Below are 27,986 nucleotides of genomic sequence, written 5' to 3'. Positions count from 1 at the left end.
TATATTTTGAGTAGCGCCGGGTCCCTTCACTCCATATGAGACGATGTTTTACCAGAACAGGAAAATGATCCCTACCGTGCGTTTCTGTGTCCGCTGACCATTCAACGCCATCAAGAAGGTCATGTGAGCAGAGCGCAACATCTATGCAGCTGGAGTAGCGAAACCCCCACAAATACGTTGGAGAACTGTCTCTTAACATGGTCAAATTAAGTTTTTCTTCTGCGCACGCGATAACATTTCCGCGGGAATCATTGTATTCGCCGCCCCAGATGACGTTATGTGCGTTGAAGTCCCCACAAACGAGCACATATGAGTTTGCGGTACCAAACACATTCACCCAGCTGTCTACAGACATTTTAATAGAACCTTGTAGATAAAGACTTATCACTGTGACGCATGTATTTCTAAAAGATATCTTGCATGCTACGAAATCCGGTACATCTGGATCGCTCTACGGTATTAAATAGGACGGCAGGTCTTTTCTCACGCATAACATCGCTCTGCTATTTCCAGCAACGCGCGATGGTTTATGTAGCACATAGTTTGAAATACGAAAGTCATCCCGTACGTTTGCCTCCTGTATACATAAAACAGGAAAGTTATGTTGAGCTATAGTAGTTTGCGAAAATCAGTGGACTTATTACGAAGGCTACTAGCATTCCACAGAAATATGAAAACATTCTTGTAACAATTAGGCATTGTAAGCCTGCCGTGGAGCTGTTGGTGTTTGTGGAAGCATCAACGAATCCATAGACAGCAGTGCTTTTACCTCTGGCAGGTTGTTTGCTTGTGGAATGGCACTGAGAATTGCGCGCAGAGCTGTGAATATAATGGGCACGATCATCTGTGCCACGAGTATAGACGCGCAATTATCAAACGACGCTAAAGCTCCATCTATGATCGGAGTAGATCTCTGAAGAGCTGACTGGTGTGATTAAGGAAAATGCTGAGGCAGTCACTGAGGTGTTAAATGAGGTTACTGTGTCAGTGGCAGAGGGTGTTACTCAGAAGTTCGGCGATTTTGACGTGATGCCTGGGCAAGATGAGCAGCATTCTCCGAAGATGGATCACGTCGCTCGCTGTCGGAACGTTGTCGACCTAATTGCTTTAGAGCTGCAAAATAGTTCGAATTGTCCACTTGCTCCTGCTCTTTGTTGGGAGTTGGAGGCGCGTATCCTACGGTATCAAGGTTAGGTGAGGGCGCATTATGAGGAAGCGGCCTTCCGTATATGAAATCGTGTCTATGTAACTTTGAGGCAGCTCTGTCCTGAGGGCGCCCGGAGTAGGACGCTGTGTAGTTTTCGCCACAGTTGTCCCCCTTTGGCTGACACACAGACTTGCACTCTGAGTGTTTGTGGTCTTCTGAGAATATCTTACAGCGACGTGGACTGCGCCAGTTCTTCGCTAAATATCCAAATCTCTGGCAGTTGCAGCATCTCAGAGCAGTACCATGGTATTCTTTTACAGGATGACTCGTGAAACCCAAGCACGGCATTGGTTTGTTTTTTCTGAAGTGGAGAATAACGGTTCTCAGAGGGCTTGATGCTATCGCTCCGTCTTCTTGGCGATTATAGCACTCCTGACGACGAGCAGATGTTACGCCAAAATTCTCCGGGAAGTCAACCAGTTAAGCTTCCGTATATTGAACTGGGACATGGCGTATCTTGCGAACGTTTTTTGGATAAGATGCCGGAATAAATGGCTTGACTCCCAAACCAGCCACTTCACTCATCGACAGTAGATGTCTTGCAGACGAGACTGAAGTAACGTTGACAGAGAAACCTCCATCTCTATTCAGGCGGAATGACTGCACCTTTTCCTTTGCCGCGGAAACAATTCCTGACGCAGCGCGGTTTGGATTCACTTGCCTTACGTTGCAGCTTCCTGTGTGGGTCGAAAACAACTGGAATTCTCTCAGGTAGCTTCTTTTTATACGCTACCAAAGAGAAATGCGCATCGTCACAGTCTATGTCTTGGCTTAGCTCATAGATGGATCTTCTACCTCCGTCAAACCCGGGGTTTCTTGGCTTCACTTTCGCATGTCTCGGCCATATTCACTGAAGGTGCGCTGGAACGTACTGCAAAAAAAATTAAATTATAGGGTTTTACGTGCCAAAACCACTTTCTGATTATGAGGCACGCCGTAGTGGGGGACTCCGGAAATTTCGACCACCTGGGGTTCTTTAACGTGCACCTAAATCTAAGTACACGGGTGCTTTCGCATTTGGCCCCCATCGAAATGCGGCCGCCGTGACCGGGATTCGATCCCGCCACCTCGTGCTCAGCTGCCTAACACCATAGCCACTGAGCAACCACGGCGGGTGGAACGCACTGCAGCGTTGAAAACTAGCGTCGCCGGCTCGATGACATTGGTCGCATGTTGTGGCATTTCTGAATGCGGGGCCGATTCTGTGGCACTCATGCGCCTGGGAACGCGCTGTCGGCCATATTGCTCGTATCGGTATTCTTGGCTGCCTACCGCCGTGGTAGGCGGAGTTGCGCTGTAGAATGCAGGAAAACCACACGGTAATGCGCGTGATCTTTAGCACATAGGTATCCCACAGGATGTCTGTCCTTTCGGGATAAGAGCACAAAGTTACATGCAGCGAAGCTGTGTAATACTACAAATAAATTAAAGCAACAAAACAATATAACACAAATATGTACTTTATGTTTAGTTGTTTTTACGTTTATCTAGTGTCCGCAGTAATTGTGGCTTTATGGTCGCTGTGATAGACGGCCATGGGCTCTGTGACGACACTGGAGATGTTCTCAGCGAACGTTATGTCTATGCACGACCAATGGCTCGTCGTGGAGACATTGGTTTTGCTTTAACGTTGAAGGCCGAACCTTTACCAGAGAAACGCCAAGAGCCACTTACCGTCGGAACGAGACGAATATCGACGTTAAAGTCCCCCACAATGACGATGGAATTGGAGTCCGCCGGGAGGATCCATCTAAATGTGTCGATCACAAAGTCTTCAAGGTCCCTCTTTGACATTCCGAGACAAACGTATACGGTGGCGACAACGATTCCGTCCCCAGTCTGTACGGCGTATGCGTCGGCACATTCCACGGCAAGGCTCTCGTCTATCGTCTGTAAGGCATAGGGAGGAACGACCACGCTGTCGCTCTTTGCGTGGATCGCAACGTATCAAACCATCATTCTTCACCCGCTTTGACACGTCTGGCCTCAAACGCAGCTGGGACACATACGCTGATACGATTTTGCTTTATGCTTAAGCTGTTTTAGTTCTATAGATGCCGCCATCGTTTTTTGCCTACGCACATCACGTAATGCTTGAAAGTAGCCTAAGACAGCTCCGCTGTAAACGCCTTACGCTAGAATTGTTCTTGAGAGCAAATTCTAGCCAATATTGATGATGTACATATTATAAGTGAAGGTGGCCAACAAATAGCAAGAAACGCTTACGAACGAAAAGGATTCAACCCCAGAATTACAAAAACTCTGAGTGAACAAGGGGCGCTTCGCCTTGTTCTTTTCCTCGCGGCTGTCTCTCGTTGCATTAGTTGCATGGTACCAGTAGCACAATGGAAACGGTGCTCATGTGCTCCGGGAGACCTTTGGGATTTCTTGCGTACCGCGGAATATTCAGCCCACGGCGAATAAAGATACACGAGCTTTGCTCGGTCTCCTGTTAGTGAAGCTTTTGTCAGCAGCTCTTGCCAGTGTATAGTTCGCTTCTACGACGTGGCGTAGAAGCGTGTAAGTCCGCATAGTACTACACTTGCGTGTATTCGCTTATCGGCAGCGAGTTATGTACTCGCGAGAACCAGCCATAAAATACTTCTCAAAATTTTCTTTTGCACTTCAGAGATTTCTTCTGTTTGAATAGTTTAGTTTCTTCCAGGCCCTCTCCCCCCACTCTCTCTCTCTCTCTTAAGTACTTTATCCTAGGGCACTCGGCCGCCGCGGTACGTGACTGTCTTGACGCCCTGCTGCTGAGGACGAGATCGCGGATTCGATTGCCGGCCGCGGCGGTCTCATCCCGACGGGGCGGAATGCAGAAATGATCGTGTATTGATATAGTGTATACGTTAAACAACAACTTCGGGGAGTCAGGCGATTAGGAGTACCCGTTCACTATGGGCTACGCATAGCCCAAGTGTTAGTTTGGAAGGCTAGACGTCGTCTACCATTTATACCTTTTTGCGCAGGTGTGTTCACAGGCTGCAGCGCACTGTCTGCAGCCCTGGCGCTTCCTCCCGACGGCATCGTGCGTGGCCTAGACATCAATCAAGAGACCGCCGACGTCGGGAGACCCTTTTGGAAAGAGGTGCGATTTGCGCCTGACCCGGTGCCTTGCATCTCCCCAAGAAAAAAAAAAAGCCAACAACCATAAGGGACACAGCTACGTCTCTATTGACTAAGATATGTTTGTTGCGTAGCTAGCTTAACGGCGTGGCTATCTTTGGAGCGCTGCCTTCGACGTCTTTGGTGTCTCGCCTGGCGTTACCTACTTGATGAGTGAGTAGACTAAATCAAGTTGCAGTCCGCACGGCTTGCTAATGATGGGCTTCTACGGCTATAGACATCGTCGGGGGTTGGTAGGTTTAACGCATTTGTCTGCAGTCTGAGCGATTTGCTTCTGCTTTCAGTGAGTTATTTGAGGTGCCCGTGCAAAGCATTGAAATGTAGGATGACGGCCCATTTTGGTTGCGTAGTTACCTTGATAGTGAAACAAACTAAAAGAGGGAAGAGTACATTTGTGCGAGCAATTGAATGGTGCATAAACATCGCGGTAGCCTTTTAGATAAGACATGTCGGTACCGCGCGTAAAACCCGGTCAAGATACGTCTTCATTCGTCATTTTCCAAATGGACCACCAATATCCGACGGATATCGAGATAAAGTCCGAACGTCCAAGTCCGGCACAGGACGTTAACAGATATCCGATGGATGTCCGGATAACGTCCGAACATTCAATTCCAACACAGAAAGTTCTGTGGAAGATCAAAGGACGTCGCATTTTGGATTGTTAAGAACAGCTGATAAATTTTATACAGTGTATGTCCTACGGACGTCATTACTAGGATATCTGACATCGGTCAATGCAGGGCAGTATCTGTACTTTATCCGGTGGTCAGACCTGTAACGCAGCAGAGGGTGCTAAGATTCTCTGGACCCGGACAGGCCGCCAATGAAACCTGACCCTGACAACCTTTATCACCCGAACTCTGTCGAGTGAGACTAGCTTAGCAGAACTCTTTGAGGAACTGTAAGGCATTATTTGGGATATCATTGGCTTTAGGGAGATTAGAAGAACTGGTTAGGCTTATAGAGTGCTGACTGACGGCCACCCTCTGCTATAGAGGTCTCCCAGATAAGAAGTAATACGGGGTAGGATTTCTGATCCATAAGCACATAGCGGGCAACATTTACAAATTCTACAGCATTAATGAGAGGGTAGCAGTAGTCGTAGTCATACTTAATAAGAGGTATAGCTTAAAGGTAGTACAAGCCTACGCTCCAACATCCAGTCATGATGATAAAAAATTGAATAGTTTTAGGAAGATGTTGAATTAGCGATGAGAAAAGTACAAACTCAGTATACTGTAGCAATGGGCGACTTCAATGCAAAAGTGGAGAAAAAGCAGGCTGATGAACAAGCAATTGGCAACTGCGGCGCCGATCCTAGGAACGCTAGAGGAGAGATGCTGGCGGAATTCGCAGAAAGGAATAAGCTGCGAATAATGAACTCCTTTTTCAAGAAGCGTACCAACAGAAAGTGGACCTGGAAAAGCCCTAATGGTGAAACAAGAAATTAAATTGACTTCATACTTTCTGCTCATCTCTGCATAGTGCAGGATGTAGAAGTGATAGGTAGGGTAAAGTGCAGTGATCACAAGTTAGTGAGGGCTAGGATTCACCTCTATTTGAAGAGAGAAAGAGCAAAATTGGTCAAGAAGAAACAGGTCAACCTAGAGGCAGTAAGGGTACAAGCAGACAAATTCAGGCTGGTATACTTGCAAACAAATATGCAGCCTTAGGACAGAGAGATGACGATGACACAGAGGTAATGAATGAAACCGTAACTAGGCTGGCTTCAGAGGCAGCAATTGAAGTGGTAGTCAAGGCACCAAGGCAACCAGTAGGCAAGCTCTCCCAAGTAACAAAGGACGTAATAAAGAAACGAAAAAAAAATGAAATTGTCCAACTCAAGAGATAAAATAGAATTCGCGGAACTGTCAAAACTGAGCAATAAGGCGAAAATAAGTGATATTCGAAACTATAACGTGAGAAAGACTGAAGAAGCTGTAAAAGATGGACGCAGCCTGACGCAGCACTAAACTAAAAGATAAGCAGGGTAATATCATCAGCAATCTCGAAGATGTAGTAAAAGCAGCGAAAGAAATCTATACTGACCTGTACAGCACCCAGAAGACTCAGGAGTATTCTATTCGAAACAATGATGCACATTATACAGAAACTCCTCCTATAACTAGAGATGAGGTCAGAAGGGCCTTGCAAGGCATGAAACGGGGAAAAGCGGCAGGAGAGGATGGAATAACAGTGGATTTAATCAAAGATGGAGGAGACATAATGCTTGGAAAGCTGGTGGCTCTTTATACGAAGTGTCTATCGACTGCAACGGCAAACAACGCCAAACAACATTACCTTGGCTTTATCCAGCTACGTGGCACTTGCACATATCTTTTTAAAAAGTTTGGCACAAGTTACGTGGGACACATAGCATGTGCAGTCACAGCAGTCTTGTATACCGAAAGCCCATTATCGCGGCGTTTCTTCGTTTCTACGAGGTTCCCTGCATAAAACACCCTCTTCTCGCTTCTCTCGCAGGCTGGAGTCGAGGGAAAGATTGACATTCGCATTGGCAAAGCCGTCGACACTTTAGGTGAGACTTGAAAGCATAAGTGCACGGCCGTACGCGTCTCTTTGCGAAACCGGGACCATACTCGTGTCGAAGTGGAAAATATGTGACGACGGCGGAACGGCGTAAGTCAGCTGGTTTCTTGTCAAACACTCTGTCGCTGTCACTGCTATTTTAGTCTTCGTCGTTTTGGATGGCAGACTAATGGATTCGCTGATCCGCCGCCGCGATCACTAGTGGTGCTAGATTATCTGTAACATCCGACTGCGAACGTTTTCGGAACACGAGCTGCAAGAGGGAAAAAAAGTGATCTCGTCGCAGTCAATGAAGCCGCATTGGAATCGAAAGGAGCAGAGTGTCCGATCGCTAACAAAACGCTTCAAGCTGCGCCGTGGAGACGCAACAAGGTTTATTTCTTTTTTTCGTGACTACTCTGCTCCCAAATGTTTCGCGGTTGGTTGTACGCAAATGTTCATGAATACCGAAGAAAGTGGAGGGATATGCTGACGCCGTAGCCCAATTGCAATTGGTAGAGCACTGAGCTTGTCGCCGTGCGGATACTGTGGGTTTGGCTCGCATATATGCGCCAAAATTTGTATTTTCTTCTACTCTTATTGCTTTCTCTTTGATGTTATTGCGAATACGAAGGCCATTGAAATCAACGTTCCATTATCTTCGTATAGAAACACAGAAACCTTTATGCGTCAGTTACGGCTGGGCACTGCCTATACAGAAAGCATAAGTACAGAAACATTACGTTTTTTTTTTCCGCACATAATTGGCCGCGCTGAAATTCTTCAGTATGATTGTGGAATTGGTGACGAAGACACATATGTATTTCTAGAAGTACCGCATCGTGACGCACCAAGACTCTGACTAAAATCGTTTTTAATGACACGAGACTGTAGGCCACTCAGTTTAAGACAGTAGACCACTCACTTTTGCAAGGCCAAAAACAGTAAGCTTTAATAGCATTAAAACGATTATTGAGGTCAGCTGAAATGTGAAAACTCGTGAAAATAACTTTTCGTTTATAAGAGCGTTTTTATTTTTACGGTCACTGTGTATATTTGATATTGCTGTTCGCATTGTTGCTTCAGTGTTTCTTTCTATTGTCACTCTGTTACGTGATAGCGTTGTTCGCATCATTGCTTTGAGAGTTTCTTGGTAATGTTTTGGCGTTATTTTGACTTTTACGAGGTAACGTAACTGTATATTGTATATAGCACCTATTCAAGAGCCAAAGACTAGTCGGCGCCGTATTTGTGCACCAACATCTCCTGATGTCACGTCAATAAATTTTAAAAAAAATATGGTTATTGTAAATTTATGCAGTATCTGCAATCATTTCTCCAGGTTAATATAGAAAGATGTTCATTTGCACCCCCCTCCCCCTCCCCCACGCAAAAGCCCACGTGGTTTTTTACTGATATGATGTGATTATGTACGAGGGTTAAAATTGTGGATATTACGGATGTGCCACATCAGCCGCAATAGCTCTCAGTGGCACTAGTTGACACTCCCAGAAATAGGCTAGAAAGATATGCGCGGTCGGCGTCAAATCATTATGGACCACATGATCTGATAAAACGTTAAATTTCGAGGGGTTTGTGACCGTAGCCAGAAACACTGTACAACGCTTATGTCGCTTCCATATACAACAGCACAAGCTGGATATCCGTATAGCAAGCTGCGGAAATATTCAGCTTTTTTTATATCCCACGGTAAGTGAACCTTTAACACTGACAGCACATAAATTCTCACGAATATGGAATGAGTGCCAGCCGTCACCGTAGCTAAATTCGTAGAGAATCTCGCGCTTCGTGTGGAGATTGTGGGTTGTGCGCCCAACGGCTGCTGGTTGTATTTTCTATCACAGTCGTTTCTCCTTTCTTTAACTGGTGTAATGGGGTGTATTGAACAGTCCAGATGGTAGCGTCTGTTCGTAACCGAGAAGGCAGGCGACGCAGAGCAGGAACAGCTGGTTGCGCGAATGGCTCGCCCTCGTGCTAAGCACCGCCGATCCGGCTGGCCCACTGGTTGCACAGCGGGCACAGAACAAACGATCTGGCTGGCCTTGTCCTCGTGCTCTTTTTCTTCATTACAATTACCCCCGGTGCAAAAGCGGAGCCATCCTTGACTGTTCAGTACACCCCATTACACTAGGAATATAAAGTCTATCGAACATTAAACCATCGTGCATGCTCAAATATACATTTCTGTAAAATACAGTGAACTTCCCATATGGCTTTCCTTGGCTACAGTGCCTGTTGATTTCATATGATTGTTACTAAAGAGCGAGCGCCTGGGTACCTCCGATACATATTTACATACTGTAATCCAGAACGCGGCCAGTGCTAATTAAACTTGTAAAAAATTTGGTCCAGAATAAATTGTGGTTGGAGTATGAACAATGCAATTAAAAGCGAACGAGGGTAATTTGCGAAAAAACAAACAAACACTTTGATGCAGAACTATTTTACAGCGCTCTTTGGTATGGAAAAGGTCTCGGGCATGCAATGTGTTACTTGTCTGAAGGCTGTAGCCGCAGTGGGGTTGGTTTAGAAGCTCATAATATATGAATTTCAAGTGGTTACCGCCACCGGAAATTTTGTTGCCGCACATTTTCCATATTTACTACGAGTCGGCGCACAGACACATATACAATGGCTCTGTCCTTTGGCTCTGTTAAATTAATACCTGAAGTGGAATACTATGCTTTCGATGGTGTAGTACCTCCTGTCAAGTCTCCTTGTTTGTTTATTTTGCTTTTTTCTCATAAGACTATTATATATTTTTGTTTTGCAAATGCGGTCTTTATCTCGAGAGCAAATATTCCGTTGATGTCATTTTGTACTTGTTCACGTGAAAGAATGCCAGTTGTGTTGGATTCTTTATGATAGTTTATGCATTAGTGCTTTTTTTCTTGCACAACATATTTCTGTGTCTTTATCTCTGGGAGTTCGCCGCAGCTGTGACGTACACAAGCAAGTACATCATGTCAGGGCGACAATGACAACAGTGTTGTTTTTTATGTTTGTTTGTTTCGAAGAATCCGATGGCTATATTATTGGCGACAGCCTGTATGTAGAGCTTACGACGTGCCGTTCAAGCCATGCTCAGGCGTACCTCATGCGTAGCGCACCAAAACATGTGTTCGTCACAGCCGGCTTCACTGCAAGAAGTGCACTTGTTGAGGAGATGCCCACTTTCCGTGACTCCTTTCATTTACACGCGGTTGCGCTATAGTGACATCTGATTCCTGCTTGCACTAAGAGGATCCGACTCCTCGCGTCGCAGCGGATGGTAATGCCGTAAGTTGATGATGACTGAAGTGTCCACTAGCGAGGTAGTAGTGTGCGGTACGTTGAAAGCGTGCAGCTGGAATGAAGAGGAAGCTTTAGTAGGGGCCCAACTCCGATGCCGCCTATTCATATACATGTAAAATGCAGAAACACCTTCCTGAGATAACTGCTGGGCCGATTTTCATGAAATTAATAGCATTTGAGAGAGAAAATTAAAATATAGCGACTGCGACTGTTGGAAGCGGAATTTCGATTTAGGGCTTGAAATTTTTCAACGGAATTTTGAAAAATTCGTAAGTTTGAAAAAAAAAAAGAAGCGCGAAGTTGACAAATTTGTAGGTTTGCGCCTAGAACAGATATCGCAGTTCTGTAAACTGCAGCCATGGCAATTCATATTTTACTTGAATTTGTCACATTGTTTACAGGGGTTTTGCAAAAGTTTCACTCACAAATTAATGGTCTATTTGACAGCCATCTATAAAATACAAATTTTGTTCGCTGTAGATGCACTATTAGGTGCAATTTATAGAATTGCGACATATTTTTTCATTGCTGAGTTACAGAGTTGTAAACCTGATAGTTTTGTTTTCTGAATATTAGCATTCTTTGACAATCTTTTTAGAAAAATTGACAACCTAAATAAAAAAATTAGCAGCCAACAGTCACTAGATCTTTCTTTTGAATGCAACAAACCTTATCAAAATTTTGTGTAGTGCTGCCGAGGAAAAACGATTTCTCCTTTTCCATGTATTTAGATAGGAGGCCCCGAGCTAAAGCTTCCCTTAACTTACGTAGCGCAGAGGCGTCCTTGGATATCGTTTGGAATACAGACGGACGGACGGACAGAAGGACGGACGGACGGATTAACGCCCCAAAGCAATTATAGGAAATACTAGAGGCTAGGAAACACGTTTCAGTGGAGAGCTTTGATTCTGGGGTTCCATTATAAACGTGATGCCTTCTAGCGTACCCTAAAAACGCGGTGCGGCAGCACTGTTTTTCATTTTTGCATTTTTGGCGGCTACTGCGTATGACGCGGCCGCGCGAGCCCTACCTTAACTGCGATGAATGCAGAATCTAGGTGTGCCTAGGGCTCGTAGCTTCGTGTGCGCTGTGTTCTCGCAATTGGTTTGCGTTGAAGCGAAAGGCAGCACGAAGGTAAGTTCACTTGCTGCAGCTGTCGCTCTTCCTCACGCCAGCGTTCCGACAGCAAGTGTTCGCGCTCATCGAGGGAGCCTGTGCGCGCGTGACACCACGTTTGTTAATTTAGTTAGTAAGCGAATGTTTACGAGCTTAAACAGCCGATATAGCTACTACCATTACTTCGTTTAACTGTCTACTGATTTGCTATCGCAATCGATGCTTCGCCTTTCGGGCGAAACTTCGACATTTTTGTAAAGATTAGCCTGTCATGGAGACGACCACAGGGTTATAGTAGGCTCCAGTTGCGCTCCGCGGCAGGGCGCACGAAATTTGTGAGGGATGCTGGCTCCGTCACTGGCACGGACTGTTCCACTCACTCGGCCTTTCCCACACGGACTCTCACGCTGCAAAAGCCACTTCACTGTGTCACCCATGGCTGGGCGTCACTTACACTAATGTGGACAAACTCTTTACCAGGATGAGTAGCAGGGTCACGTTGAACGTCGGTGGTGGCGGCGAAACTATAGAACACGCCCTGTTTATAGCGCTCTCCTACAATGTCCAAGGTCTTTCTCTTTGTGCTTTCTTCAACCGGTTTGACGACAGGCTCTTCTTATTTTTTAAGGAAAATATCTCTGGACCTTGGCCTCGGGCTTCATCAATGCACAAACATATTAGAGCGCTGCTGCGGTTCCTAAGGACCGCGCAGTCGCACGTATCTGTGTGCACGCTGATACGTCATGTGCCACTATCCTGGTCTATGGGCCGCGTGCACCGCCTATAGAGGCGCCACTGATGGCCACCTAGCGGGCGCTTCCAACAATACGCGTGGGAGCAGTAGCAGACGACAACGCTTTGCAGCAAGGGTGACTGAAGTTCGCGGCTGCGATTTGTCCTTTAGTCGGGCGCCAGACTGCTTCTTCTGCGGTGACAGCTGTAGGGAAGACGCAGACCTCTGTGGGAGCGGGTATGAACAAGATGTTACCGGTGTTTGGGGCAACATGGTCCACATACGCGCCAGGTGCGTCCCGCAGACAAACGCCATGAAGACCATTTACATGAAGTGGAGCTCACGTAAACTTGCCGACAAATTTTGTTGACTAATGCGATGTCTCGACCGTGTTTTCTTTTTTAAATTCTACCCTTGCCGTAATGCTGCTTCTGTACCTCAGTAATAAGCACCCGTCGTTAGTGTAGACTTAGATAACAAATCCGCACGGTGCGATGTCTGCATACGCCGTTGTGATTTTTCTGCCGATGAATACATGTGACGCCACCGAATAAGTGTAGTGAAAGTCGCCTGAAGAAGAATAATTGCGAATTTATTGATAGAGAGAGAGAGAAAATAATGTAGAGAAAGGCAGGGAGGTTAACCAGAGGTAGTTCCGGTTGGCTACCCTGCGCAGGGGGAAGGGTTAAGAGGGATAAAAAGAGAAACAGAGTAGAAGGGGGAGATAGAAAGAAAGGGAGACAAGCACGAACAAAGCGCGTACACGACAGAGCGGTAGAGGGCGGCATTCTTAAAGTCTGTCGTGAAGCCCCGTGGACCGCAAGAACCTTACTAGCGCGAGTAAAGCCTTAAACGCAGATGTTCTTTCGGAGCATTGGCCTAAAGCTTTTAGTTCTGAAAGTGGACGATTGTCCAACTGGTCCAGCACTCTGCACATCACTTGTCTCTCAGCACTGTATCGCGGGCAGACACAGATAATGTGTGCGAGTGTCTCGTCGATGTTACATGTGTCGCACGTGGGGCTGTTGGCCATTCCTATGAGGAAAGCATAGGCGTTTGTAAAGGCAACGCCTAGCCACAGACGGTAGAGCATAGTCTGTTCACGTCGGGGTAATCCAGGCGGGAGGTGCATCCGTATGTCCGGAGACAACGAACACAACCGACACATTGTGAAAACATTCGAGTCCCACAGGGGCAAAGTACACTCACGGGACATCAATCGCAGCTGAGCCGCAGCGTCTGTTCGCGAAAGCGGAATGAAGACTCGTTGACCACTTTCATGTGCAGAACGGGCGGCTTCGTCGGCGTGGTCATTCCCGCTGATGTTACAATGTCCTGGAAGCCACTGAAAGATTATGTTGTGTCCCTTGTCATAGCTTTCGTGATATATGTGCCGAATTTCTGAGGCCAGTTGTTCATTGGGTCCGTGGCGCATTGGGCTTCGTATGCACTGAAGGGCTGCCTTGGAGTCGCTAAAGACTGTCCATTGTTGCGGTGGCTTCTGCTTAATGAAATCAAGTGCAGCACGGAGCGCCGCGAGTTCTGCACCCGTCGATGTGGTCACACATGAAGTTCTTAATTTGATTTCCTCAGATTGTGCCGGGAATATGACTGCAGCAGCAGAGCTGTTGAGTTTTACCGAACCGTCTGTGTATACATGTTGGCGGAATCTGTGCACGTTGTGAATGTGCTCCAAAGTTGCTTGTTTCAAAGCTTGCAATGGCGCTCCAGCTTTCTTTCTGATTCCTGGAATTGTCAGTTCAACTTGCGGCCGGTGCAGACACCACAATGGATCTGACAATCGTGTAGCGGGCGTAAATCCTGATGGCAAGTACGATTGATGTCTTGCAATAGTTTTAGCAAAGGTTGAAAGTGGCCTCTTTGCAGGCAAGCAAGCAAGATGGTGTGAGGGAATCCGAGTCAGGTGTCGGATGTGCGTTCTCAGAACGTCTGTATCAATGTATACTGTCAAAGGAGCGTCTCTGGCTATGGCCACTGTCGCAATCGATGACGTAGTTTTGGGAAGACCGAGACAAGTCCTGAGGGCTTGGGCTTGCACGCTCTGTAATTTGCGAATATTCGTGGTGCAAGTATTTCCTATTACAGGTAAGCTGTACCGCAGGAAGCCCAAAAACAGTGCTTTATATAGTTGCAACATTGATGGTACTGTTGCGCCCCAGGACTTGCCGCCGAGAAACGCAAGAAGGTCCACAATGGCGGCCAAACGCTTTGCCATGTACGAGATGTGAGGGCTCCAAGACAAGTCTCTATCAATGATGACGCCAAGAAATCGGTGCGTTCGTCTATATTGTATAATTTGGTCATTAATCCGCAAAGCATACGGGGCCATCGATTTGCGAGTAAAAGCAACCAGTGCACATTTCTCAGCGGAAAGCTCCAGGCCTTGTCTTCTTAGGTATCTTGACACAACCGTTGAGGCTTTCTGAAGTCGTGCGCGAACTTGTACACGTGTCACGCCTGAAGCCCATATGCAAATGTCGTCTGCATATACGGAGAGTTGTACGGTTCGCGGTAACGAATCAGTGAGACCAACGAGCACCAGGTTGAAAAGGGTAGGGCTGAGTACTCCGCCTTGCGGTACACCACGACTGGTATAGCTAGATGGCGTTGGTCCATCTTCAGTCAAAATAAAGAAAAATCTTCCATTCAAATAGTTGCATATCCAGCAAAAGGTGCGTCCACCAATCCCTACAGCTTCTAAGGCGTCCAGAATTGCATGATGATCTACATTGTCGTACGCACCTTTAACATCAAGGAATAGGGCCGCAGTGATGCGTTTCAGGTGTTTCTGGTGTTGTACGTATGTTACCAGGTCGATAACGCTATCTATTGACGAGCGGCCACGTCGAAAACCAGCCATTACCTCTGGATAGACGTTGTAAAATTCCAGGTACCATTCTAACCGTGTAAGGATCATTCTCTCCATTACCTTGCCGACACAGCTGGCCAATGCTATTGGACGGTAAGATGACAATTCCAACGGAGATTTGCCAGCCTTGAGGAGCGGAACAAGCCGACTGGATTTCCACGTTGTAGGGACCAGGCCGTCACGCCATGATGCGTTGTATAGGCCAAGAAGGGCATCTCTGGCCTCCTGACCAAGGTTTGCAAGCGCAGAGTATGTGATGCCGTCGTGTCCTGGTGACGAAGATCGCCTGCATCCAGCAAGTGCGGCCTCTAGTTCTTCGATGGAGAAAGCAGCGTCCATACGAGGATCTCGGGAGCAAGGGGGCACAATGGGAATAGGTGCGCAAGGTGAATGCGTGAGCGCCGGACCCGCGATCCTTGCGCAGTAATCTTCGGCTACCTCGACTTCTCGGCGTCCTTGATGCAGGGCTAAAGACTTAAATGGACGACGCTGTTGAGGAGGTGATCGAAGTCCACGGATTGTTCTCCAGACAACCGACAGAGGTTTACGCGGGTCGAGAGACTCACAAAACGATTTCCAGCGTTGATTTTGCAGAGCAGCAAGGCGACGCTGAATTTTCTTTTCAATGCGTCTGGCCTCTTTAAGGTCGTATAATGATTTAGTCCGTCTGTACCGTCGCTCCGCTCGCCGGCGGATTGCACGGAGGCTCTGTATTTCCGAATCAAAATCTGTGTATTTCTCTAATGGCCGATATGAGCGCATAGCATCCTGCATAGCCTCGGCGATCTCAAGTTCTAGTGTGGATGAAATGCCTTCGTGGCATGCGTCTTCCATAAGTGATTTAAACACGGGCCAATCTATTGTTTGTATAAAATTTGTTGGAACGGATTTGGTGAGGCCTTTTATTTTCAGGTAGGTAGGAATGTGGTCGCTTCCGTGGGTTTCTATATCTGCGAACCAATGGACGCAGCGAGTGAGGCACCGCGAAACAAATGCTAAGTCTAAACAACTACTGTATGTCCGTCCGCGCAGAAACGTGGGACTGCCATCATTTAGACAACAAAGTTCATGGTCGCAAGCAAAGGACACGAGGTTTCTTCCTTTGGAATTGATCTTGTTGCTTCCCCAAAGTGAATGATGCGCGTTGAAGTCCCCAACAACAATCCATGGACCAGGTGTCGTATCTATAATGTCACTCAGTCTCTGCTTATCGAAACGACTTGATGGAGAAAGGTAAGCGCCCACTAAAGTAAACGCAAGTTTTTGTTTTTTCACGGTCAAACACACATACTGATTAGTGTCATGTGGCCGCACTGGATGAACAACATAAGTCAGTTCACACCGTATGTAGATGGTCACTTTGCTAATGTCAGTACAAGTCGATGACACATGAGGTTCGTAGCCTGAGATCCGGACGGGTTTCTGTTGCTTCGGTTCACAGATGACAACAATGGGGAATCGATTGGTGAAAACGTAATGGCGAAAATCACTGCGGGATTTCAGGCCGCGGGCATTCCATTGCATAATAGATGCTTCCTTGACTTGTCTGAAGAACGGCTGACGCGGTAGAGCCATTGTGCTTGCTACTCGAGGCTCGCAAGAACCGGATCCAGGCCGTCCAGCACTTGTAGTGCACCTCGAGCAGATGGCGTCTGCATGTCGTTTATCAACACGCGAATGACTTTCATTAGAGATTTTATTAAGGCGATAATTTGTTTGTCTTGACCGCGCACGTGATCGGAGCCCTCATTGGTTCGTCGGTAGTCCACCATCGACCTTTGTTGGGCTGGAGGACTTAATGTCGGAAGTGCAGGCCAGTCGTTTGCAGTAGAGGTATTCACTGCGTCATCAGACACCGTGTTGTTAGTGTGGGTGAGTGCCTTGGGAGCACCAGCCTCAGGAAGTATCGTCTGTCTTGCGACGGTATCAGTATTTCTAGACGAAGATCGTCTACGGCGACGGCGGACACTACGCCGTCGTACTTTGGCGGCGGCCTCTCTGTGAGTGGAGTTGTCTCTCACCATTTGTTTTAGGACTTTCCGCTCTGTCTTGTGTCTCGGGCAGTCTTTCGACGACGCTTCATGGGGACCGGAGCAATTGGCACATTTGAAGTGAGTCGCACGGCAAGCATCTGCGCTGTGCTGCTCAGAGCATCTTGCGCACACGGTCGAATTTTTGCATGTGCCGCTGACATGACCGATCTTCAAACAATTACGACACTGAAGTGGTCTTGGAACAAACGGTCGTACTGGATGACGGAAAAATCCAACTTTCACGTGGGACGGCAGGCTACCTCCCTTGAATGTTATCCTCACACAGCGTGAATGTCCTAGGCGACGGATTTCAATAATAGGTACATCTGCTGTGGCGGGTTTGACCAAAATAGGCAAATCGTTGTCGTCGATTGACTCATCGACATCATAAATCACACCTGATATAGTATTGCTGTCCTGAGGTATTATCGTGCGAACATTTATCTTGCCCAGCGTTTTCACTGTACTCAAGATATCCAATGCTGCTCTGTTCTTGACGTCAACTGCGAGAATGTTCTTGCGGGTGTTAACTCTCATATCCGTGATCTCATTTGGAACAAGAGCCTCTAGTGTTACAGATGTGGCTTGATATTTATTGATAGAAATTTATTGATAGAAACGCGTACACTATATAGTCAACGAAGCCACCAAACGCACGGGTTAATAAAAGGGCGTGTTAGCGCTGTACCGCCGATGAACTGCCGTTCGCGCTGCAGTTTTTGCAATTTTAAATTCCCTAAGGGAGCTGCTTGGAAACGTACAAAGCTATAGTCTGACTAACTTTGCAGTAGTTTTTTTAAATGTTACTAGAGAGAGGTGCCACATGATATATTTAAAGGCAGAGCAGCGCCAGTCAAATTAGATCCAGCGCTGGCGGCAAGGCCGTGTTTAGTCGTATGCGGCGTAAGCATAATAAGAAATAATTCAGTTGAGTACAAAATTCACTTGCAAGAAGCGACTACGTTGTGAAACAAACAAATCACTCGGCGTGTTAAGTCTGCTCAGAAAGCATCAAGGTGTGATGACTTACCAAACGTGACGCGAACTATTCAGCGAAAAATGGATCAGCGGAAAATGTAACAAAAATACCATATGCAGCAACTATTAGCAATTCTCGCCCTGAGCTACCTATTTTCTAAACACATTTCCCAAAAAACCACAATATCTAAGATGCCCTCGGGCGAAATGAATAAAGCTGTTAAAGAAGCACTTGCTTGGTGTCATTCCGATAAGACACAGCGTGATTTATACCCTTTACAAACGAGGCAGGGTGAAAACCTCGCAGCTCAAAAGAATCAAGAGTTATGCATGAAGCAACTAGCAACAGTTAAACATGTGCGAAGCCACGCATAAAATCGATGTAAAAACATGAAGTGCGTGACAGCTGGTGCGAGGATTTACCGGGCCACATAAAACTAACAATTTCAGTTCTTGCAAGCTTCTGTAGCTTTAACATACAATACAATGCGCTCGTGCAGTCGTGCTGCCTAGCTAGGCCAACGCGGTAAAGAAGCGGAAAACAATATAAGCGGCAAACGGCATTCCGAACTTTAGCGAAATGCCTTTAAACCGCATGTTGCACTGCAGACGAACTTCGTCGCTTACGCGTCTAACTACAATCGAGTAAAAAATAATAATAAAAAAGAAAAAACACCGAAGCGACAAAGGAAAGGATGAGAACAAGAAATTTCGCGCCGAAGCGACGATCCATTGCCACCGTTGCTCCTGCTGATGAGGCTTTGCGGGGAATAATTAGAACCGTCTCGCCGGCACGTTTTCGCCGGTATTTGAGCCCCCCACCCTGCAACAATTTTTCTTCGACATTCTTCGGAAGCTTTGGCCATCCCACACATGCGAAGGGTGTTGCCTATTTTGCTCTGAAAACACATATAAGGCGGAGAAGCACTATCAGCGACGCAACAAACTACGGCGTGCTACGGCGCGCGGCTCGCTCATCTCCCGTGCTTTCTGCGCAAGGCCGCCACCAGTGGCGCGGCCATCGGCGTGCACGCCGCGTATAGCTCCCTTTCCAGTTACCCTGTGTAGGGTAGCAAATAGGATGATTGATGTCCGTGCCTTTTTTTTTTGCTTTCTCTTCGCTGGCTCTTGCGCGTTCATTCTAGCGCATTGTAGTATATTGAACATCCGCTCATTCTTGGATGATGCTGCGAAACGTCCTGTGCCACGACATCGTATGCGTTCTGATGTTCGAGGGGATAATTCGATCCCAGTCTGTAGTTTCTCTTTTTTTACTTTACAGATGCCATGATTGCGGACGGAGAGGTGGAAAGCTATGACTTCGCTTACATTGATGCCGACAAGGAGGGATACGACGATTACTATGAGCGTTGTCTAAAGCTAGTCAAACGGAATGGGATTATCGCCTTTGATAATGTGAGTGCATTCTTTGTACGTCGTTTGAAACGTACGACATGAATTCTGCTTTAGTTCCTGAGGAAGGTGCGCACCATTAGCCCTTGTGTATGACCCAGGTATTGGAAGGTCTATAAATTTTGTGGATATTATAGCCTCAGAGCTACATGCCACGTCTGGATTATGAACGACGACGTAGCATGGGGGGGGGGGAGTCTCGGTTTAATTTCACCACTTATATCTCTCTAACGTGCACTCAAAATGACCGCCGCAGCTCGGAATCGAAGCCGCTACCTTGCGGTCAGCAGCCAGGGTGAATAGAAAACGGATAGCTCAGAACGAGTGCACTTATGTACTATTCTGATGAGCTGCTAAGTTCTGAGGTATGTTCTATGTTTCCTTAAAGTTCAAGCACTACCGGGCGCGGTATGGCCACTTTATTTATCGTCTTCAGGCTTGGTGCCCGCGGTGGCTCGCAGGAACGCTATGCTGCTGGGCGTGCGGCTGAAAGTTAGCTTTCGAGGTTCACATTAAAAATCAACTGCTTGATACATTTTGCATTGAAAAAGAAGGTGATACGTATAAACACTGCATTCGCTGCCTTGACAAATGAAGTGATTATGTATCTTAAAAAAAAAACGTACGTTTACCTCGATCTTAACAGCAGTTTTTGCTTAGATAGCGGCGCCTGCAAATCTACGTTGTTTGTTAATGCCTTTTCGTACTTTTGTTTTTTGATAACGTTACGCAGTGAAGACGTGGGGCCGAATTCACAAAGTTTTTCTTTCGCAAGTTCTGTTTGCCGCTCACTGGCCGGCAACCTTCGCTAATAGTACGTCCAACATCGCAATTGACTTGCATTTTCACTTACGAACAGTTTTAGCGTAAGAGCATTTTGTGAATACGGGCCCAGTTGCAGTGCACCGTTCATCATGCGCCTTACTTCCCACGTCCCGTCAGTTTAGCCCTGGTTAACTATATTACAAAGCTGAGCACGAGATCGCGGTCGTTGATTCACGGTCTTAACGGCCGCATTTCGTTGGGGGAAGCACGCAAAAATGGCCCTGTGCTCGTGCGATGAGACTTCGGTGCACCGTTGAAGAAATCAATGTGGTGTCATTTCATCCAAAGCCCTCGACTGTACGGCATCTGTCATTGATGTGCATTTTTCCGACGAGAAAACACCATTTGTTTTATTTCTTCATTCTCTAGTGTTCTTTCTTTTTTCTCTCTTTTCTTTTTTTGCGTGGGCATGAAGTTTCTTTCATATGGAGAGCATGCGCTCATGCAGGTCCTGCGTGGCGGCTCAGTGTTCAACGCTGAAACGTCCGACCTTGATGCGTTGGCGATGCGAGCTCTCAATACCAAGCTGAAGACCGACGAACGCGTGCAACTCGCCATGCTACCCTTTGGGGATGGCGTCAACATCGTCCTCAAGAAATGAAAGAAGGAACACAAACAATCCTGGCATACGATACCATGGTGTTTACCGCGCCCCAAACGCTGCGCGCGTTATATTAAAGCTTAATGAAACTTCTTGGGTTTTAGAAAACGTGATTTAGAAAACATGATTTTTGGGCTGCTTGCAGGACACACGCAAGGAAGAAACACACGCGTATGCCTGTTGTATGCAATGCCGCACGTGCTATTTCTGACTTGGAAGCGCCGAATAAAACTTTCATCAGGCTTTGCCTTGTAAACAATGGAGACAACGTACCAGCGGTGGACCTATGGTCTGCGCGGTATACCACGACATCAGAGCTTCGCGGTCGTCAGTCTGCCGCTCTTTGTTAGATGCAAGTACATGGTCACCATGCATGCATTGACATTGTGATGGAAGGCAGGCAGAATCACGGCGAAAGCATGCTTCTGCCTCTCTTCTTCCTAAATTCTCTCTCTCTCTCTCTCCTCTTGCCCCTCCTCTTTCCTGAACATACGCAATGATCCCACTTGATCAGACAAGCGACTTTCTTAGGAGACAGTGGTCTTGCCTTAAAACTACTTTGATCAAACTGAGTGGCCGAACTAAAAACCTATTTTGCTTTATCGTGAGAACAATTTGTTCGCCATGACATATGACCGGCTGCTTGTTCCGATGAACAAGTGCAGCGCGCGAAGTGCTTTGTGAGTGAGTGAGTGAGTGAGTGAGTGAGTGAGTGAGTGAGTGAGTGAGTGAGTGAGTGAGTGAGTGAGTGAGTGAGTGAGTGAGTGAGTGAGTGAGTGAGTGAGTGAGTGAGTGAGTGAGTGAGTGAGTGAGTGAGTGAGTGAGTGAGTGAGTGAGTGAGTGAGTGAGTGAGTGAGTGAGTGAGTGAGTGAGTGAGTGAGTGAGTGAACTTTTATTGGAATCAGCAAAACGCGATAAAACGCGCACCCAGCTGATCCCACAACGGGACTGACAGATCTAGCCTGCCGGCCCGATCGCGGGCGCGCTGAACACACCTGTCAAGGTTCTTGGTGTGCCTGTACGCCAGGCTGTTGGAAGTGTGTTTTAGCACCCTATCGCGCGAATGCATACATTGGTGAGTGAAGAGTAAACATATGCAGCGATGTCTTATGATGTCGAAGTTCTCTGCTTTTAAATGATGTGCTTTTGCGGAAAAGGCACAATGTGTGGCCTTCACTTCTCTTGTTCACACATGCTCATTTGTTCCAGTGTGACCGGCGCCAGGCGCTGTGAACATCAGTAAATGAGTCATTCGGTTGCCACAAATGAGGCATTTTCCAACTGAAAAAATATTTCGGAAGAAAAAAGAAAAGATGACTAACGATCACCATTGCATCAAGATGCCCCCACATGTAATTTTCTTTCTGTTAGCGACGAGTGAAAACAAAGGGAAATATTTATTTCTCGTCGCTAGTACGGACCACGCACATCCAGTATTGTGCTGTGCTGTGATATTTGTGCCACAGCCGTTGGATCAGAGTGCGAGTTAATCCAGCGACAGTGGGTGTACATATTCTTTGCAACAGTAATACTCACTAAAACATAATATAAACCGGATGCAGTCCGTCGAAGCACCTACAGTTACACGTACTTCGATTCATATAACCAGATATGACGAAATACTAAAGAATGAAGCAGCTGTTCTGGGCTAGGTATAATGTAAGGAATTCACTCCAAACGGTGCTCCGTCCACGTTATCATTGGGATTGGTTAGCCGTGAACGGCGAATGATGAAGGAATAGAATCGAGCGAGAAGAACCCTTCCATTATTTACTGGCCCTGTTTCCATAAAGCCTATCTAGGTAACCAGGGAACATCACCAAAGTCAAATCACAGTTGTTTATTTTCTAAAGTAATGACAGCGCGAACAAATAAGATGCTGAACTTCCGCTTAGTGACGACTTTAAGTGTACAATGAGTCTGTAAAAATATACCATGAAATTGCAATTTTGGAAAGCATTGTCTCCGTTCACTGTTCCATTTATGCAAAACAATTTTCTATGCGTTCATGCGTTGTTCCTGACGAACGTGGTAGGCTTCGCCCTGCAGATTGATAATCGTTGGTTTGTGATCAGCTCTACGTTGCTATCGTATCTCGGTGTACAAGAGGTGAAAAATAATATTGCCAAAGTCAAGCACTGTGCTGCTATAATTAAAAAAAAGATAGAAAATTCCATGCTATGCTTTGAGCTTACGAAATTGTTTAGCACATAATACACAAAAGAAGGTTTAGTCTTTGAATTATTGGAAAAAAATAAATACGAAATTAAGAGAAAGTCGTGGCGAACCCAGAACAGGTCGGCTAACATTGCTATGGTGCGATGAAAAAAAAAACGAAAAAAAAACTATGTCGGTTGTGGACGCCCTTTCTTCGAGAAACGCTGGTTGCTCACGAAATTAGGTTGCTAATATTCATGTAAAACGTGAAACACAAGTGCGAGTCAAGTGCGCAGAACATTAGGAGACTGTCACTAAGAGAATCTTGTTTTTCCCTTTTTCTTTGAAAACATTTAGGCATTTTTTCCAGTTGAGCAGCACCGACAACAGAGAATACATCCTATAGCATACACTGTTAGTACAACGCCAGTACATGGTGCATTTATTTTGACATTTCCGAACTCATAATGCATGTTGACATTGAAAAAAGAAAAGGAAGAAAGGTTGTCTGATTTGCCTAATCTAGAGATGATTTGCCAATTTTCCAGAATGATACGAATTACTAGAGGTGTTCGAATAATGGCATTACCGAATCGAATCGAATATCTGTGTTCAAGCAAACTAACACCCGAATATCGCATAGGATATTAGTTATTTTCTCAGTTCTATACAAAGTTAAACAAAGTTTGCACAAAGTCCACTTAGAGAAAGACGAGGCTCTTTGCGTCGTTTGATACGCGCTTGCAATATCGCTAGCAAGTCCGCTCAAAATATCTTTGCCTAAAACGAGATAACATTTGTGTAATAGTTGCCTGCCTAAAAGCGAGACATGCTTATCGAATGACTGAAACTTACTGAGCAGAAGTTATCCGCACCGTGTTCGCTCAGGGAGTGGTGCAATTGTGCAACTACCACGGCTCTCTTCTGGTATTCAAAATTTCAAAATTCAAAGACTAGTATTCAAAATTTCGAATATTTGCACACCCCGACTGATCGCACTTGGCTGTACGTCGCTGTGCTCGTTTAGCTCATGTATGCTCTGTTACTGATGAAAGAGTGCGGAAAAGTACTTAACGAGGCGGGGCAAACGAAATTGGTGGCTATTTGCGACATACGATGGCAGCTGCGCTTAATAAAACACGCATCTGCTAGGCATCTACAGGGATCCCTCTAGAGATCCTTAGCATCCCTAGAGATTCCTATAAAGATCTATAGGGATGTTAGAGATCTCTGCTAAAGAACATCTCCCTTTGGTATATTGAGCTCTGTTCGGTATTTAGCTTCGGTGAAAATTAGCGTTCTCTATGTTTGCCTGCCTAAAAGTACTAGCACACGTAATGTCTCGTCGCGACTCTATACAAAATACTGACTGAATTTAAAAAAAAAATCGTCAAACGAGGATGATATTGCGGGGCCGGACCGTATGCACGTGAGCATTTCCGAGCCTTCAAAAGTGTTAGATTTTCGATTTCACGTGCACAAAGCTCTGTAATAACCCCGTATGCATGGGCAATATTGATACTCCTAAAAGTCGGTCGGTATGGACCAACGTTTTCGAGCGGGATTGAAAGGCTGTACTACACAGTCCAGCTGAATGCTCATCTAGATCGTGGAGGCGACTGATTTTCCTAGTACAAGACGTCATTCAATGCTGTCGATGCGGTGAAAACAGGGGTCGAATTCACGTAGCATTTCGTTTTAGGAGCTGTTTGCCATCGGGCGAGCGCCGTCACTCATGGTTTAGTTTCACTGACAAGTGGCCGGGCGCACGCTATCACGAACCGATTTAGCTAAGAACCTTTTGTGAATACGGGCCCTGAAATCTACCGGCTAGTGTACATACTCTGACGAAGACAGTGCTGCGGTCGAAACGCCAGTAAAGACGCTGCTTATTACGTGTGCCAATTATTCCTTTCTGCTATATGTGTATGCTTTCTCAGGATACTTCGTCCATTTTTCAGTGGGTGTGTCCATTTCTGTCTAACCGTTTTGCCCGACCTTCAATGAAAAAAAAAAAACTTTATCTCCGGCGCTGGAAGGAATCGAGCTTGCTTCAGACGAGTTTCTCAAGTACCCGAAACTTTAGCACGCTGTACCACGAGTGGCCGCGGGGGTGGAGACTTGAATCGTCAGGAGGCGTAGCGTGTCTTTGTAGCGTCCGAAGGTGTACACGCTTTGTCTGTGGTGGCGCTGCGGCGCATGCGTGTATTAATGCGATTACCATTCTTAGCCTACTTCGCCGACTGCAGATTGTAAATAAAGGCGTCTGCAGCAGTGCAGTTTGTCGCTGCACTGCTGCAATGCTAATCGCAGTAACATCGACGTTCACCGGAATTTTGCAATGCATTGAGTTGCATGCGTAGGGTTTTACTAAATCGATCTTGACTAACTACTCTACATCTATGCATGGATTTGCAAATACAAGCGTTGTATTAAGCAAAAATATTTTGAAACGTTCTTTTTTCTTTGTGTTTATTGCTTTGAGGATTTTTTTTGCAATTTTTTGGTTTTTGTTTTGCGTCTAATACAGCTGAATCAGCTTGAGCGTTGCACCAGCAGCCTTCGATCGTGATTTGGATCATTATTGACGAAGTGAGGTTACGTTTAGCAGTATCGAATCCAACCATGCTTGAAAAATTATTGTTTAGCACACTCGATATGCATTAGAGTTCAATAGCTACTCACTCAAGCGCGCTAGAAGGCACCCGTATAACGGTGGTATGATATACTGGGAAGTGTGTTTCCATAGAAAGGTGAGACAGTCTTGATGTGACTTCGTTCTCCCAGTGAAGCAGAGCTGTTCAGTAACGCGCAGAAAATGACATCACACACCCATTGGCAGCACTGCACAATGCTGTACACAACCTCCGTGCGCAAGATACAAAACTCGGACTCACTAAGCTTTCTTGTCGCGCTGCTATAACAATTGTTTGTCATTGGCCTACGAATGGCTAAGCAAATCCGGGACGTCAGCCCGCATTCACAAAAACCTCTAGCTCAAGAATAGTTCGGAAGAAAAAAAATATTCCTGCCAATCCTGAGGCCGGACATACAACTAGCGCAGGCGTCCATCCAATGGCAAAGAGCTCTTAAGAACGAGGGCCCGTATTCAGAAAGAGCTTTTATGCTAGAATTGTTCGTAAGAGAAAAATTCAGCCAATGCTGATGCTGGACCAACGCCTCCTCTAGAAAGATGCCTGCGGCGTCGCTCGCTTACCCATTGTAGCCGTCGCGCCTTGAGTTGCGGTCAGTTGTCAAGAGATGGCGCCACTTACGTCCCTATCTCCGCCAAGGGGACTGGGGTGGTGTGGTGTCGCGGCGGTAGCGGCGGCCGCGCCGGCCGCGCTGCCATGCGGTGATGTGCGCATGCGCGCATGTGTTGCAAGCGACCACCGCAACGATCGCTAGCTACCGCCTCGAGTAAAAAGGAGGAAAAGGGGAAAGGTAAGGGCAGCAGGTTTTCGGCGCACGCGGCAGGCATCTTTTTAAAGGAGGCGTTGGCTGGACACATAATAAGCGAAGCCGGCCGGCCACTGGCAATAAACACTTACGAACTAAAAGCTTTGCGAATTCGGTGCCTGGTGCTCTAATTTGAGCATGCCGATTACGTCCTCAGCCACAGCACAAGATATACACCCGAGGATCACGCCGAGCTATTCTAACTGCATCTACTCCCTTCGTATCAAAACTATAGGAGGCAGAATGTCCTTATGAGAGACGGTGTTCGGAGTTGTCCACACTCACAGGACGGCTGAATGTCGACCACACAACCCATGACGAGCCTTACTACATTTATGGAAGTTTATTGCTTGCAACATTATAATTTGTCCTGTTTTTTCTATTTTTACCTATTCTCCAGCACCACCATGCATTGAAACACGAAAGAGAAATGCTTTTGTAGCATGATTTTCTACAAATGCAGCGTATCATAAAAATCAGTGGTACCGCCACCATGACGATTATTATTTTTGAAGTGCAAACATAAACTCACACTTCAAACGGGCTAGCAGCTGCCCTGCGGTACTATAGGGTCATAACTTATAACGTGCCTCTACACCGACCGTATAGCTTCTAAACTCGGTATCACAGCATGAACATCGCCTATAAACACGAACTGGCGAACACCCGAAATGCAAGAACACGCTTCCATTTGTTACAATCTGTTTGCGTTTCAATTTATGCCGACAGAAAAAAACTCACTCTTTTTTCAACAACAGGGCAAAACTCAACACTTAGTGCACAGCACCATTGTAGCCATGAGTAAGGTGATTTTGACTTTCAACAGAAGCACGGTAAGCGATGCAGTGCTGGATGTCGCTTTGCTATGTCCCTTGTGGGGTTCGCATTGTCCCCACTTCCTGCCGCTAAGCCTGTCATCGCTGCAAAGGCGCCGAGCCCATCCGTTGGAGTTAATGCTTCGCGCGCTAGCTGCGTACAGTTCACGGCGAGAATTACCAGTCAGTGAATAAGCCGAAAGCGGCCTTTAGTCTGCGTCATCACAGGAACATCCGGCAGGGGGCGAGAGCGCTGCTTGCAAAGCCCCGTTCTCAACGAGGCGCGGTGATGTTCGTCAGCGTGGTGGCACTCTACGGCGGAGCACTCATATCCTGAAGCGGTAAACGATGACGAGCGTGTCGTTGCGGAGAAAGCCGGAGCGCTCGTTGTGCAGCTCGGATAGGGGCGCCATGGTGTGGAAGCCAATGGGCACGTTGCACTCGTTGACGGGCCGCCCCATCAGGTGCTTGCTCTTGGACGGGATGCTGCGGAACGAGTGCTGCCGGTCCAGGTGCATGCCGCGCCCCGTCTGGTCCACCACGCGCAGCACGTGCTGCGACAGAGACGCGCGCGAGCACCCGTGAATCATATTGTTCATCGACCGGTTTCTGAACAGGCCTGGGAGGGGGGGTAAGTTCACCTGTGGTTTGCACAGAAGGCCACGAAAGCGCTCTTAAAATACCTCAAGTTGACAGGTCTTGGAAACTGTGCGTAGACTTGGTGCGAACCTTCAAATGTGCGCGATACTGTGCTCTCTCTCTCTCTCTTTGTCCTCATACCCC

At 46.6% G+C, this 27,986-nt stretch overlaps 2 protein-coding genes across 4 annotated transcripts in view; one reads left to right on the top strand and one right to left on the bottom strand.

The window, feature by feature from the left end:
* Positions 1–21,025, top strand: part of LOC135901374 (catechol O-methyltransferase domain-containing protein 1-like) — a 39,233-nt gene extending 18,208 nt beyond the window's left edge. For both annotated transcript variants that reach the window (XM_070534724.1, XM_065431134.2), the window contains exons 4-7: positions 4,180–4,298; positions 6,824–6,878; positions 19,216–19,349; positions 20,620–21,025. In XM_070534724.1, coding sequence (XP_070390825.1) covers positions 4,180–4,298; positions 6,824–6,878; positions 19,216–19,349; positions 20,620–20,772 — 461 coding nt within the window. In that variant the 3' untranslated portion in view covers positions 20,773–21,025. The remainder of the gene's footprint in view (positions 1–4,179; positions 4,299–6,823; positions 6,879–19,215; positions 19,350–20,619) is intronic.
* Positions 21,026–22,522: 1,497 nt separating this feature from the next.
* The window catches only part of LOC135901339 (TNF receptor-associated factor 2-like), a 42,862-nt gene continuing 37,398 nt past the window's right edge, over positions 22,523–27,986 (bottom strand). For both annotated transcript variants that reach the window (XM_065431086.1, XM_070531152.1), the window contains exon 9: positions 22,523–27,757. In XM_065431086.1, coding sequence (XP_065287158.1) covers positions 27,530–27,757 — 228 coding nt within the window. In that variant the 3' untranslated portion in view covers positions 22,523–27,529. The remainder of the gene's footprint in view (positions 27,758–27,986) is intronic.

The sequence above is a fragment of the Dermacentor albipictus genome, chromosome 1 (genome assembly GCF_038994185.2).
Source record: "Dermacentor albipictus isolate Rhodes 1998 colony chromosome 1, USDA_Dalb.pri_finalv2, whole genome shotgun sequence".
NCBI classification, from domain to species: domain Eukaryota; kingdom Metazoa; phylum Arthropoda; class Arachnida; order Ixodida; family Ixodidae; genus Dermacentor; species Dermacentor albipictus.
The sequence above is the reverse complement of the archived record's forward strand: the minus strand, read 5'-3'. Positions and strand labels throughout refer to the sequence as shown.